Source organism: Pelobates fuscus, chromosome 7 (genome assembly GCF_036172605.1).
Source record: "Pelobates fuscus isolate aPelFus1 chromosome 7, aPelFus1.pri, whole genome shotgun sequence".
Lineage (NCBI taxonomy): Eukaryota > Metazoa > Chordata > Amphibia > Anura > Pelobatidae > Pelobates > Pelobates fuscus.
Genome location: NC_086323.1, coordinates 70,391,731 through 70,406,953, shown reverse-complemented (window position 1 = coordinate 70,406,953; position 15,223 = coordinate 70,391,731). Strand labels below are relative to the sequence as shown.

Genomic DNA, 15,223 nt, shown 5'->3' with positions numbered 1-15,223 from the left:
CGGCCGGACTGACAGGAAGGTGCACACTCAGTGTGTGTGCACCTTCCTATCAATCCGGCCGGCACCGCGGACGCAGAGCAGCTCGGCCACGCTACGGGGAGGGGGTAAAAAGAGGGAGGGATGTGGGGGGTTAAAAGAGAGAGAGGGGGGGTTAAAAGAGAGAGGGGGGGTTAAGAGAGAGGGAGCGGGAGTTAAAAGAGAGAGGGAGGGGGGTTAAAAGAGAGAGGGAGGGGGGTTAAAAGAGAGAGGGAGGGGGTTAAAAGAGAGAGGGAGGGGGGTTAAAAGGGAGGGGGGGTTAAAAGAGAGAGGGGGGGTTGTTAAAAGAGATGGGTTAAAAGAGAGAGGGAGGGGGGTTGTTAAAAGAGATGGGTTAAAAGAGAGAGGGAGGGGGTTTAAAAGAGAGAGGGAGGGGGGTTGTTAAAAGAGAGAGGGGGTTGTTAAAAGAGAGAGGGAGGGGAGGTTAAAAGAGAGAGGGGAGGTTAAAAGAGAGAGGGGGGTTAAAAGAGAGAGGGAGGGGGTAAAAAGAGAGGGGAGTAGGGGGGTAAGAAGAGAGAGGGAGGGGGGTAAGAACAGGGAGGGGGGGTAAGAAGGGAGGGGGAGTAAGAATTAGGGGGAGAAGAGGGGGAGTAAGAAGAGGAAGGGGGGAGTAAGAAGAGGGGGGAGGGGGGTAAGAAGAGGGGAGAGTAAGAAGAGAGGGGGGAGTAAAGGGGGTAAGAAGAGGGGAGGGGGGAGTAAAAAGAGGAAGGGGGAGTAAGAAGAGGGGGGAGGGGGTAAGAAGAGCGGGGAGGGGGTAAGAAGAGGGGGAGGGGGGGGTAAGAAGAGGGGGAGAGTAAGAAGGGGGAGTAAGGAGAGGGGGAGGGGGGAGTAAGAAGAGGGGGAGAGTAAGAAGGGGGTAAGAAGAGAGTGGGAGTAAGAAGGGGGTAAGAAGAGGGGGAGGGGGGAGTAAGAGGAGGGCAATTGCCCCCTCCCCTGTCCGCAGGCACCGTGCGGGCAGCCGGCAGGGGAGGGAGGAAGAGAGGACCCGGGAGTTCAGCCTGCAGCTCCTCTGGGTCCTTCTTGCGCGAGCACAGATCGTTGTCGCGGTTACCACGGCAACGTTACGGCGCTTGCGAGAGTAAACTCTAGCCCTGGAGCTACGGGCTAGAGTTCACTCTCAACACTGTGGCCACCAGGTATTCCTGGTGGTCGCAGTGGTGAGACTGAACTTTAGCCCCATAAACACACTGCCCCCACACACCATACACATTCACACACTGCCCCCCATACACACACACTGCCCCCACACACACCATACACATTTACACACATTGCCTCACACACACACACACACACACACATACACTGCCCACCCATACACACACAGCCCCCCATACTAACATTGCCACACACATACACAGCCCCGTCGTACACACATTGCCCCACACACCCTACACATTCACACACTACACCCCCTCACACACACTGAATCTTTCACACACACTGCACCCCTTACACATTGCACCACTGCTCCTATACCCTGCTACTACCCAGCCTCATATCCCAGCAGACCCCAGGTAAGTTGTCAAACTGTTCTTAAACGGTTTGACTACTTACTCTGGGAGGGGGGCCCGGCCCTCCTGGCACCATAACGACTACACAGAGTAGTAGTGGTTATTGTGCATGGATTATTTCTTTAAATAATCTACGAGTGCCCCAGTAGCCAGCAAGCCAGCCAACCCACAGGCCAGCCAGCCCACGGGCTGGCCAGTAGACAGACAGCCAGCCTACAGGCCACCAGTTAGGCTTAAAGCCAGCAAACCCACAGCCTGCCAAACGCAGCCAGCAAGCCACAGCCTGCCAGCCAGCAAGCCACAGCCAGCAAGCCACAGCCTGCCAGCCGCAGCCAGCAAGCCCACAGCCAGCAAGCCCACAGCCTGCCGGCAGTAGCCAGCAAGCCCACAGCCTGACAGCAAGCCCACAGCCTGCCAGCCGCAGCCAGTAAGCCCACAGCCTTCCAGCAAGCCCACAGCCTGCCAGCCGCAGCCAGCAAGCCCACAGCCTGCCGGCAGTAGCCAGCAAGCCCACAGCCTGCCAGCAAGCCCACAGCCTGCCAACCGCAGCCAGTAAGCCCACAGCCTTCCAGCAAGCCCACAGACTGCCAGCCAGCAACAGTAATTAAGGTAAGAGGAGCCAACTTGGCCTAGGTTTCAGCGAGCTATGTTGTGTTGCTATATTGTGAATAGCAACCAGAGTGTTGGAGAGACCCCCCTCCAGGCCCCATTAGACTCCATTGTAGTCTCTAATGGGACCTGGAGGAAATTCTTTCTAACACACTCTCTAAAGGACACTGAGATAGCCTCTGCTAGAATGCTCCCCCCCTCCCTGGCCCATTAGCCCTCAATTGTAGTCTCTACTGGGGCCTGGAGGCGACTGTTTCCAGCAGGGACACTGAGATTGCCTCTTTTAGAAAGACCCCCTTCCAAGCCTATTAGACTCCATTGTAGTCTCTAATAGGGCCTGGAGGGGATTCTTTCTAACACACTCTCTAAAGGACACTGAGATAGCCTCTGCTAGAAAGACCCCCCCTCCATGGCCCATTAGCCCTCAATTGTAGTCTCTACTGGGGCCTTGAAGGGATTATTGCACTTTTGTTCCTTGTGTCTAAAGATTGTGTAGGGTGTGGCTGGAGGCGGTGCATGGAGGCGGGACATGGGTGGCGCTTGCTGCGGAGTATGGGTGGGGCCTGTAAGGGGGCCCTTGATTTATTTTGCCCGGGGGCCCTGAGGGTTCTCAGTCCGCCCCTGTAGTGTGCTGATATAGAGGTGGAAAAGACAATTTAAAATGAAAAACTATTTACGTGAAAGAACGCACTCATAGGCTTCAAAATAAACAAAAGAGCGGCTGTATTATAAGCAGAAGTGCGTTTGCATATAATCAATGTTTCAGTCCAACTACCTTGACATATTAATGAAAGTTTGGTAATGGGACTGAAATTCTGAATGTATGTGGTTGCACAGCTGTAAAAAATAAAGTTATCTTGTTTATTTTGAAGTCCTATAGTGTGCTCTACACTTTGAAGGTTATTGTGCTAAAGTATGCACCTTGCAATGAGACTGGGCCAATACGTGCTCATTACATATATGTTATGTATTAATGACATTTCTGTGTGTATTATGCATATATAAATGTACATTAATATATGTGTAAGTATTATAGGCGTCATTATATATTATTATTGCACACATTAATAAACATGTCTATATATATATATTTGTATTACTGTCAGAATCACATCAATTGCAACATCTGTCTGTACATTGTGTTAGCAAGATTGCTAGCAAAATGTATAAACTAGAAGGAAAATCTATTTAATAAGAGGTCTTTCTTTCGCCTGTTTATTAGCTCTTCGGCATAGAGTCCTGTACTGAAGAACGGAGTTAGAGATACACAGGGGGAGAAAGAAACATTGATCTAATGTAACTATTATTGAAATAAAATGAATGTGTGTTTGAGTATTTTGGGGGTTCTGGGAGACCCCAAGGTTTTAAATTAATTTTAATATGGAGAAACCTGATCAACTGCTCCAGTGCAAAAGCACAGATTGGGTCTCTCTTATGACATGCTAAAGTATTTTTTAATATACTAGTTGTACTCATTTACAACAGACATCAACAAAGTATCGCCATTTGGAACTTTAACTGACCAATTAAAACCTGCTATTTTCTTGGAATTGTGCATTCTTATCACTTGCACTAGGGAAATAGATCTGCTGACAGAGCCAATTTATTCTCGAAAGCCAGCCTGTGTTGCATGATAGTAAATATCACGGATCTTTTAAAGGACCACTCTAGTGCCAGGAAAACATACTCGTTTTCCTGGCACTAGAGTGCCCTGAGGGTGCCCCCTCCCGCCCAGCTCTGGAAAGGGGAAAGTGTTTAAAACTTACCTTTTTCCAGCGGTGGGCAGAGAGCTCTCCTCCTCCGATCCTCCTCTTCTCCTCCCCGTCGGCTGAATGTGCACGCGCGGCAAGAGCTGCGCGTGCATTCAGCCGGTCACATAGGAAAGCATTCATAATGCTTTCCTATGGACGCTTGCGTGCTCTCACTGTGATTTTCACAGTGAGAATCACGCAAGCGCCTCTAGCGGCTGTCAGTGAGACAGCCACTAGAGGAAATAGGGGAAGGCTTAACCCATTCACATTCTCTGAAACTGCTATGTTTATGAAAAAATGGGTTAACCCTAGAAGGACCTGGCACCCAGACCACTTCATTAAGCTGAAGTGGTCTGGGTGCCTAGAGTGGTCCTTTAACTAACTTCTTAGCGAATTAAGCAGCAGTACGGCCATTGATGCTGCCTAGTAAATCAACTTGAATGCATCTAAGCCTGTCTATTATTACAACCTGGTGCAGAAAGAGGATAGGCTGTCGTATCTCAATGTACTCTGTGTGTACACTATGATAATCTTTAGAAATACCTCTGCAACGTCTTCAGCTGTCTGACCCAGACTTTGGAAGATAGACTTGTAGTTTTTAAGGTACACATTGGTGAACATCTCAGCGGTTTCCTTATCGGCAGCTGAAAGGTCCATTGTCAATCCATCTTCGTAAACCTTCCTTTCAAACTCTGTGACAACAGGCCCAGGCTCAATCAGACTCAATCTAGGGAAAGGAACAGAAACCTTTTTTTTTTTTTTTTTTTGTGATGAACATTTTTAATTCTTTATTTTGGTGCAATAGAGTTAACAAACAGTCCCGTGGTGCGACGACAGCAGGCACAGGCGGGATGGTGTAATCAAACAAGGTTATGACGGTATACAATTGCACATTTTGTTATGAGACAGGTTATAAAAGTATGGAAGTACGATACATACATAGTTACATAGTTAGATAGCTGAAAAGAGACTTGCGTCCATCAAGTTCAGCCTTCCTCACACCTGTTTTTTGCTTTTGATCCAAAAGAGAAAAAAAAAAAAAAAAAAAAAAAAACCCAGTTTGAAGCACAATTTTGCAACAAGCTAGGACAAAAAATTCCTTATTGACCCCAGAATGGCAGTCAGATTTATCCTTGAATCAAGCAGTTATTACCCTACATTGAAAGATTATATCCTTGAATATTCTGTCTTTGCAAGTATGCATCTAGTAGCTGTTTGAACATCTGTATGGACTCTGATAAAACCACTTCTTCAGGCAGAGAATTCCACATCCTGATTGTTCTTACAGTAAAAAAACCTTTCCTTTGCCTTAGACGAAATCTTCTTTCTTCCAGTCTAAACGCATGGCCTCGTGTCCTATGTAAAGTCCGGTTTGTGAATAGATTTCCACACAATGGTTTGTATTGGCCCCGAATATATTTGTATAATGTTATCATATCCCCTCTCAGGCGACGTTTTTCTAAACTAAATAGGTTTAAATTTGTTAACCTTTCTTCATAGCTGATATGTTCCATTCCTTTTATTAATTTTGTAGCCCGCCTCTGCACTTTTTCTAGTGCCATGATATCCTTCTTTAGAACAGGTGCCCAAAATTGCACAGCATATTCAATATGTGGTCTTACCAGTGATTTATAGAGAGGCAAAATTATATTCTCGTCCCGAGAATGAATGCCCTTTTTCATGCATGACAATACCTTACTGGCCTTGGCCACTGCTGATTGACATTGCACATTGTTGCATAGTTTGTTGTCTATAACAATTCCCAAGTCCTTTTCGTGTGTTGTTACCCCTAATTCGCTTCCATTAAGGGTATACGTTGCTTGTGTATTCTTTACGCCGAAGTGCATAACTTTGCATTTTTCAACATTAAATTTCATCTGCCATTTGAGTGCCCAGTCCTCCAGTCTATCTAAATCCTTCTGCAGCAAAGTAATATCTTGCTCACATTGTATTATTTTACAAAGTTTTGTGTCATCTGCAAACACTGAAACATGACTTTCAATGCTGTCTTCAAGATCATTTATAAAAATGTTAAATAGAAGGGGTCCCAGAACAGACCCCTGAGGGACACCACTTGCCACCTCTGTCCAGCTTGAAAATTTACCATTAACGACAACTCTTTGTATTCTGTTTTTAAGCCAATGTTCTACCCAAGAACAAGCATTTTCATCGAGACCGATTTCCTTGAGTTTGAACACTAATCTTTTGTGTGGAACTGTATCAAATGCCTTGGCAAAATCCAAATAGATCACATCCACTGCAACACCCTGATCTATACTTCTACTTACTTCTTCGTAGAACGATACGAGTAAAAGAGTTATATCAGTAATCATGAAACATTTGCTATGATGAGTAAAACACAGATTATATAATTTGCCATTAAAATAATAACTTAATCGGGGACATAAGCTAAACATGAGGATTTGCTGGCTCCACCTAGGGTCCAATGCACATTTTCAATCAGAATGATCCAAGAGATTCCTGCATAATGATTGTCAGGTCTAGTGAATATGAACCTGCAGAAGTAATGGAGGAGGGACATGTAGGCCAGCTACGCTCCCCTGATTGTTGTCCACCAGGGTTAAAGGCCTGAACCTTACCTAACACATTACCAGCAAGATCCTGAGCTGGTTTACTGCAATGCAGCTCTATAGGGCATATTATCTGGGTGCTTGGTTAACCCAGTCGCCACCTCCCAGATAGCAAGTCTGAGGTAAGTGTTCAGTAAGCCTATTGTGTCTCGTGGGTAATATATCAAATTAAACAGAAAATAACTCTAGGTAACCTAACATAGAGTAAAAACAATATTATAAAACGGTCACCACGGGGCCCCCTTGCGCTCTCCCGGGCCTCTTGTAGGACCGACCCATTAGCTTGTGAGCTCCCTGTGTGGGTTTTCGTCTGATGCGTTGTGGGGTGCTGATTGTGTTTGGGATACTACCACACGTGTAGACGTCGCAAGTGGTGTAAGTTGGCTCTTAAAATGGGGTCTGTTTGTGCCTGCGGTGGTGCTGCTGAAGCCTATGGTTTTGTTAGTGTCGGCCGCCATGTGACCCCCCTGTTGCGGTTTTCCAATCTGCCTTACCCGCGTCGCGGTATGTGAGAATAATACTGGGTGTCTCCGCGACCCCGGTGACCTGCAGTCTGCAGCTGATTCTTAGGATGCGATTAACTAAAGGTTAGACATAGAAGAGAAAAAATTAAAAAAAATAAAAAATAAAATAAAATAAAATATTTACAAGACAATATGGCATATATACTATTGAGCAAAGATTGTGAGTAGAGTAATGCCTTTTGGGCACATAGTTCTGGTGGTGAGTTCATACGGTAGTCCCGGTGTACCCATCTTGGGTGGTGGCTTAGCCGGGGCACAGTTAAAGCAGGGGTTCCTATGGGGGATCCAGCCGCCCCATGAGCTGTGTGTCTCCGGTGGGCTTGGTTCCGCGTTTCCCTCTCATGGTAGGGTTCATGGCCGTCCGGGCCTCTGCCGTTTGCTGCTCTGAGGGGGTCGGCCCCAGTATATTAAGTTTCTCTAGAAACCCTGTGTGGTCCTCGGAGGGCGACAGTGTGTGTATCGCTTCTCCTCTCTGCACCACCAATGTCCCTGACAACCCCCACCGGTACTTGATACCTTGGTCTCGTAAAATCCTGGTGATGTGAGCAAACTTGCGCCGTTCAAGGAGCACTGCGAAGGGTAAGTCGTCAAAAATCAATAACTTGGCGTTTGCAATTACTATATTTGATAGTTGTCTGGATCGTGCCATAACAGCCGTTTTTATTGAGGTGTCTCTAGTGACAACGATAATGTCCCGAGGTGCATCTGCGGGTGCTGTAGGCGCTTTCCGGACCCTGAAGGCCGATACCAGTGGTGGCCGCTCGCCGCCTACCTGGACTCCAAGTGCTTGCAGGACTTCATGGGCAAAGTTGAGCAGGGCTTCCTGGCCTACTGACTCTGGGGCACCGCGGATCCTGAAGTTCTTTCTTCGGTGCCTTGCTTCTAGAGAGGTCACTGCTCTCGATAGGTGTTGCACCTGTTGGGTGAGGGCTTTGACCCGGGAGTCGGTGTCGTCCAGCCTCTTTCCCCTGTCCTCTTCTCCGGCTTCAATCACTCCCATGCGGCGGTTCAGGCCTCCTATCTCCTCTTGTACCCCAGCCAGGTCCGCCTTCCAGACCTCTCGCAAGTCCCGCAGGAGGTTTTTTATGTCCCCTTTGGTTGATGGGGACCTGTCGGAGTCCGAATCAGCCCGCTGGTATACACCGCTGTGTGTTCGAGGCGCTTGTGCTGTCTCGTCTTCCAGCGACAGCTCGGAGTCGCTAGAGCCGCGTGGCTCCGTAGGCGCCATATTTGGCCGGGCCTGCTGCGATGGCCTGTTGAAGGAGAGTCGGATGTCTGGGTGACTCTGTCCCTCCGCATGGGCCAGCTTTCTGTGTTTCTTCCCCATGACTCTTTGGGGGGTATTCCAAGAGCTGTAAATGTCTGGGTTTAAGCCGTTTCGTGGTTCAAATGGTCGAATTTTTATCTCTTTTTTGTCTCTAGAGCGGGAGCTCTGTAAATGTGCGACCGTTCCGTAGCTCAGCTAGCCACGCCCCGGAACAGAAACCTTTTAACCAAACCTCTAACTGGGAAATCAGTTGATACTTGAAATATGATGGGTTTTATCCCTACCTGCTTTCATATTTATGCTTATTAATACTTTGGAAACAACATGACGCATGTTCAAGTATCGAGGTATCAAGTTTGAATTTTTGCCGTGGTCTCCTAGATTAAATCTCTATACTCAAGATTTATGGAGCTGAACGTTTTTGATGAAGTCACTAAAATATGAGCGCCCAAGACAGCATTTTTGAAAATGGTCAATTGTTTCTGTTGACTAAAAAGTAATTGTGGTGATTTGCAAATTGCCTGCAAAATACAGATCACAGTATAAATTGATATTTTAATAATAGTATATGTAGAACAACCAGATTGTTCTATAATTTTAAACTTTAAAGACTTTAAAACGTATAATCACCAGATTTATTGACTTAATACAGATAGGCTGCAGGCACTTCCTACCGCTTACCGCCATTAATGGGGACCAAAACAGCGCATTGCCGGCATGGCACCAGGATTCCCCCTAACCAGCTCACTTTTTCAATCTCGCTATAATAAAGGTCAGCACTGTGGTGCCTGCCAGGCTGCCACCAGGACCCGAGCAAGGATTTGTGGCTACACAGGTGAAAATGCATTTTTCATTTCTCGCCCTCCACCCAAAAAAAATGCATCCTCACCTGTGCGTCCCTTAATACCACTCTTGAATTTCTTACCCCCTTTTGTATTTCTTCTCCTCGGCTTTGAATTTTGAACCATTCAGGCAGCAATGCCTGCTATTTGGTCTCCCTAGTCGTCGTCATCCCCCCTCCACACTAATGTAAGGCATCCAATGTTTGAAGTGGTGCCTGCCTTATTACAGTGTAAAATGCCTCTCAGACTCTGAGCCCAGCACCCCAGCCACAAAGTGACAGGCACCACTGAAACAGCAGGTGCCTGTCACTAAAGCAGCCTTGACACAGGTCTGGCTGCTCATTTATTTCTCTTTAATAATTTAATGGGAATTTGTTTTATTTTGCTTTTTAATGAAAACAAATTCTCCTCATGAATCTCTTCTAGTGAATATTAAAAAGCTGAAAATCTCTATTTATTTATATTTTGCTATAGAAATTCTATCTAGCATACTACTGTAAAATACTTTTGAAAAGTTATTCTTTGGTGACATCTTGTGGCAAAAATCTGTATTACAATTGTAATTTCAATTTTGACTTAAAGGGACACTCCCGGCAGCTAAACAAGTTATGCTTGAACTAAAGCTAATAAGTTCCAAATACCTATGGCTACTTTCTTTTCTTTCCATTCTGAATAGTTTACCTACAGTGCTGTCAAATGTGTAACTGTGTTCAGCAATGTAACCCTGCCTCCTTAGCCACCCCCCTCTCACATTTCAACATGTTATTGATTCCTAATTTCTGAAAGAAACCTTTTGCAGCCATTTACATTAACGGCATGTCTCATCTAATGTAAATTATGCTTACAGCACAAACTGCACTTTGCAGTGCAGTCTGTGCTGTGAGACAAGGTTAGTGCCCATATGTGCTCCTCTCTCTCCCCGTAATGCAAGTAATACATTCTCTTCCAGTCCCTGCCAGCCAGCCTCTCTACCCACTGTTTTTTGTTTTTTTTTGACAATCTTTATTTTGGTTTTGTCAATTGCAAACAGGTAAACACAAACAATATGGTATACAGTGATAGTTCCATAATGGTTTTATGTAAGTCACAGCAATGATACATTGTTCCTCTCTGACATATAGTACTACCTAAGGTACATGCAGAGGTTCAATCTCGCAGCGACAGGGTGATTGTGTCATTTATGGGCAATACAACTGGGCCCTGCTCCGTGAGTGGTCGGTCGCGTGTGGGTCTGTCCGTCGAAGTCGTGAATCAATTCTCCCCCTTCTGCTGTGTTCTAGGGCCTGTATTCCTAGTATTTGGCTTGTCACCCGTGTGCGTGTCCCTGGATGTGTCATTATAATAGAGATTAGAAAAAAGTATAAGGTCGCACTCAGTCACAACACTTAAACACAGGGTGCTACTGAGCATAGGTCAGCAAAGAACCCCAAGGAATATATACAAATAGAAAAAATCCCAGGCACTCACTGTGATTGTCTACAGGCAGATTTATTGCAACGTTTCGACCTATTCAGGTCTTTATCAAGCTAACACCACAGTGACTGTGATGTTAGCTTGATAAAGACCTGAATAGGTCGAAACGTTGCAATAAATCTGCCTGGAGACAATCACAGTGAGTGCCTTGGATTTTTTCTATTATAATAGAGATTGTCTGGAGTGTGTCTCGGTATGTCCTGGATCAACGCTTCTTCACCTTCTGGTAACTCTTGAGCAAGTTTTCTGAAATCCCGGCGGCCCCGTCTCCCCCCAGCTAGCCCGCCCGGCCAGCTCCTCCCGCCCCAGGGCCCCCTACCACCCAGCCGGGCCCACAGAACCAGGGGGGAGGACATCAGCTGACCACTGGACGCAAGATACAGGCCCACGACGAAGTGGGTGCGGAAGGGTGAAGAGCTGAAAAAAAAGGCCAAGAAGAGCCAAAGAGGACAAGGGACGGCGAGCGTACCAAATGGGCCCCCCCCCCCGCAGCCGCACACCCCCTCCCATCCCAGGCCATGCCAGATCACTCCCCCCAGTCTGCGTCTCCAGTCTGCCTGCAGATGAAGTCCAACCATGGCATCCACATCTGTGAGCAGTGCTCTGTAGTCCCATGGAGTGGGCCGTAAGTGTCTCCATCTCATATAGGTCCTCCATCCTGTCCATCCAGCTCCGTAATGTTGGGGTGTTCACCGTACACCACCTTATCAGGGTGAGAGATTTCGCTGCATTTAAGAGATGTCGGGTAAGCGATCGTTTGTATGCTGCCAATGGGAATGTCGTGTGGGGTAGTAGCATCTGTAGGGGCTGGAGCAGTAATTTTTTTTTTTATTGCTTTGTGGATCTGTCGCCAAATGGGGTTCTATCTTAGGGCATGTCCACCATATGTGTATGGTAGTACCTACGTCCATTCCGCATCTCCAGCATGTATCGTTGGTGTCTATGTTCATACGGTGGAGTCTCTCGGGAGTTCTGTACCAGTGAGTGATGAGCTTGTAGTTCAACTCCTGTATTCTCTCTACCCACGGTTAACCCCTCCCCTGCCAGTCAACCTCACTACCCACTGGTAACCTTTCCTTTGCCAGTCCCTGAGAGTGATAGAGATATAGATAGGCAGATATATATATAGAGAGAGAGTACATAGACAGAGAGATATAGATATATATATATATATCGAGAGAGAGATATAACACAAAGCTCTATAGGTATTTATGATTTTTTCTGTATCTTTATATGTATATGCAATAAACATATGACATTTTATGATACCTAATGTGGTGAGGAAATGTTTATGTGCATGTGTGTGATGTGGTTTGTAAGTTCTAGTGTCTGAATGCTGAGGATTCCGAGGAGGCTTGAGCAAGCTATGTGGGTAGGGATCGACCGATATTGATTTTTTTTAGAGCCTATACAGATACCGATAATCTGTGAACTTTCAAGCCGATAGCCGATAACTTGCCGATATTCTGTACATTTATCATTTTGAAAAAATAAACAATTTCTACACAAATCTACTGTTAACTGAACATGTTTGTTGTTTATTTATTGCAAATCTTTTTTTTTTATTAAGGTAAATGCACAAAATATACATGCCAGTCAGAATTTTTTATGTTTTCAAGAATATATGTGTGTGTGTAGTGGATGCAGTGAGAGTATTTGATTAGTGAATGCAGTGTGTGTTTGTGTAGTGGATACAGTGTATGTTTGTGTAGTGGTTGCAGTGAGTGTTTGTGTAGTATGTGTGTGTAGGATGTATATAATGAATGCAGAGTGTGTTTGTGTAGTATGTATATAATGAATGCAGAGTGTGTGTGTTTGTGCAGTGTGTATATAATGAATGCATAGTGTGTGTATAGTGAATGCAGTGTGTGTGTAGTGCGTGTAAAGTGAATCCAGTGTGTGTATAGTGAATGCAGTGTGTTTGTGTAGTGTATGTATATAATGAATACAGTGTGTGTGTATAGCGAATGCAGTGTGTGTATAGTGAATGCAGTGTTTGTGTAGTGTGCATATAGTGAATGCAGTGTGTGTTTGTGTAGTATGTGTATATAATGCAGTGTGTGTGTGTGTGTGTGTGTGTGTGTGTTTGTGTAAGTATGTAATGTGTGTAAAATGTGGGGGGCATTAAAAATTTTTTTTTTATATTTAATTTTTTTTTTTAGTCCGCCCTGCCTGCTTCTTACTTGGCCAGAGAGGGTGGATATGGCATTCCCTGGTGGTCCGGTGGCATGGACTGTGTGGGGGTCTGCAGCAAGCTCTTACTTACCTTCCCAGCAGCTCCCTTTAGCTCCCTTGTCTAAATCTCGCGACCAGCGTGCCGCTCGGAGCTTTGCCATGGTAAACGCTCTGACGGCCGCGGGACTCGCCAGAGTTACACAGGGTAGCTGATGGGAGCTGCTGGGAAGGTAAGTAAGAGCTTGCCCCCTGATCTCTATAGGCCGATACCGATATTGCCGAAAATACAGAATATCAGACAGACCAATAATCGGTCGATCCCTAATTGTGGACATGTGTTAAGGGATGCAAATTGCATCACTAAGCTCTGGCACGCCCAGTAAAGTGTGTCATTGATGATTTGCTTTCGCTTATTGAAACCCATTTTAAATTAATTAACCCATGGTATATGGTTCCAAAAAAAAACATCACTTACCCAAAATGAAAACGGCTGGAGATGTAATAAACAAAGAGGTAATTACCTACATAAATGGTGGACTTGTAGGAAAATGACTCCAATATGGGTATGTGCCCAAAGAATTATATTCCACTTATCTAGGGTAAAATTAGCAAGCCGTAGATATTATTACTACATCTAAATTGGCCTAGGTTAAATATAACGGACCACTTTTTAATAACCGAATGTCTGATTGCTGTTAAAATAATAGTTGCTAGAAATTGGAAAAGCAAAGAAGATTTTATTCTAAGACAAAACATCCGATTTGTGGGATAAATGGGATAATGCAATAAGTAATATGACCAGTAATAGATAAATAAAAAAGGAAAATAATAAGGGTTCGAAATTAGTTGGGGACTCTTGATGACGTTTTTTTTTTTCTTGGTCCTTTGTTTGTAAAGTAGTTACTTGTTCTTATTCAAAAACATTTTATTATATTTAATATTTCAGTAACACTACCAATGTTGTATTGTATTGTATTGTAGGAATGAATAATCAGCCCCTATGGATATGTGCTGGATTTTTATATTTTTTTTGTTTCATTGTAATGATAAAAGGAAAAATAAAAATAAAGATATATTTAAAAAAAAAAAGTTTTGTCAAATCCATGCGTCTGCTGCCCCACCACCTTAAAATGTCAGCAGCCGCCACTAATTATCCCTAAAACTGCACAGAGAGCAACACTTACTGCAATTTGAATTTCAGGGCTTGGATCGCTAGACTTTCACAAAAGCCTTCAACAGCAAACTTTGAGGCAGCATATACATCGTTAAACAATATACCTGAAATAAAACCAATTCTTTTAATAAACATTATACATATAGTCATTTTTATTTTTACCATTGATTTATAATCAGTCATACGATGGAAAGTATGTTCACAATACAGTATATTTCCTATAAACATATCTTCAGAATTAATTACTTTCAAAAAAGTAAAAATTCTTCGTAATAAAAATATATAGTTTGCTGCTAACAGAGCAATATAAAAAATGTAACAGTAATTGGAATTTATATATTTTTTTTGTGTTTATTTTGAATGATTAAAAGACAAATGTCATACCATTTTCACTTCTCGCTTTATTTTTTTTTTTTTAAAGTTTATTGCATTTAAAGAAACTTAAAGACATTATTTTTTTATTTAATTTTGTATCTGACAGCCATGTTGGATCAGGCTCTACTGCTATCTGATTAACTGCTGCTCCACCTAACTTGCTTGCTGCTGCTGCTTTGTGTGAAACTGCAGCAACAGCAAGTTAGGTTGCGCAGCAGTTAGTGAGATAACAATAGAATGGGACACAATAAAATTTGAGGACACTTTTTCCTTAAATACAAATCATTAATAACAATAAGAAATAATTACCAAGAAAAGCTAGATATTAAAAGGGTGTGCTATGAAACAACAATAATTTCTCATAACAGAGATGTTAAACTTGCACATGCAGATCCAAGTTTTTTAAATTGTTATTAAAGGGACACTACAGACCCCTAGAGCACTTGCTGAAACGATTTCAATAGAAATTGGAACTTTCATAGGTTAACCTTGTTACCCCTCCTTGGCTGTCAATCAGACAACATGTCCTGTTACTTCCTGGTTTAGTGAGCTCAGTGGAGCTAAACTGAAGAGGCAGAGCAACTTCCTTTTTAAAAGACTTCTCATTGAGCTGAATTAGAATGTCTGTGATTGGACAGCTACAGAAAGTTTGGTGGGGTTAGAAGGGGAGGGCTTGCAAATGTAGCAACAAGAGATATATGTAGCTTTTGTAAGCTGTTTATAAATACAACTAAATTTATACATGTTTTCATTTGGGATATATTTACAAAACAGTAATGGATGTATATTTCAATTTGAACAGTGGCGTGTCCCTTTCAAATAAAGAGGCTAATTAGACAGGTTGGGGGTGGGGAGGCGGGAGGGGGGGGGGGAAGGATGGTTCATCTGAATG

The 15,223-nt window shown here is 44.1% G+C and overlaps 1 protein-coding gene across 1 annotated transcript in view; it reads right to left on the bottom strand.

Moving 5' to 3' along the window:
* LOC134569391 (retinol dehydrogenase 8-like) overlaps positions 1-15,223 on the bottom strand; it is a 38,556-nt gene that overhangs the window by 1,542 nt on the left and 21,791 nt on the right. Inside the window, exons 4-5 of the mRNA XM_063428405.1 lie at positions 13,967-14,060; positions 4,454-4,637 (exon numbers count right to left, since the gene is read on the bottom strand). Of these exons, the coding sequence (XP_063284475.1) occupies positions 4,454-4,637; positions 13,967-14,060 (278 nt within the window). The remainder of the gene's footprint in view (positions 1-4,453; positions 4,638-13,966; positions 14,061-15,223) is intronic.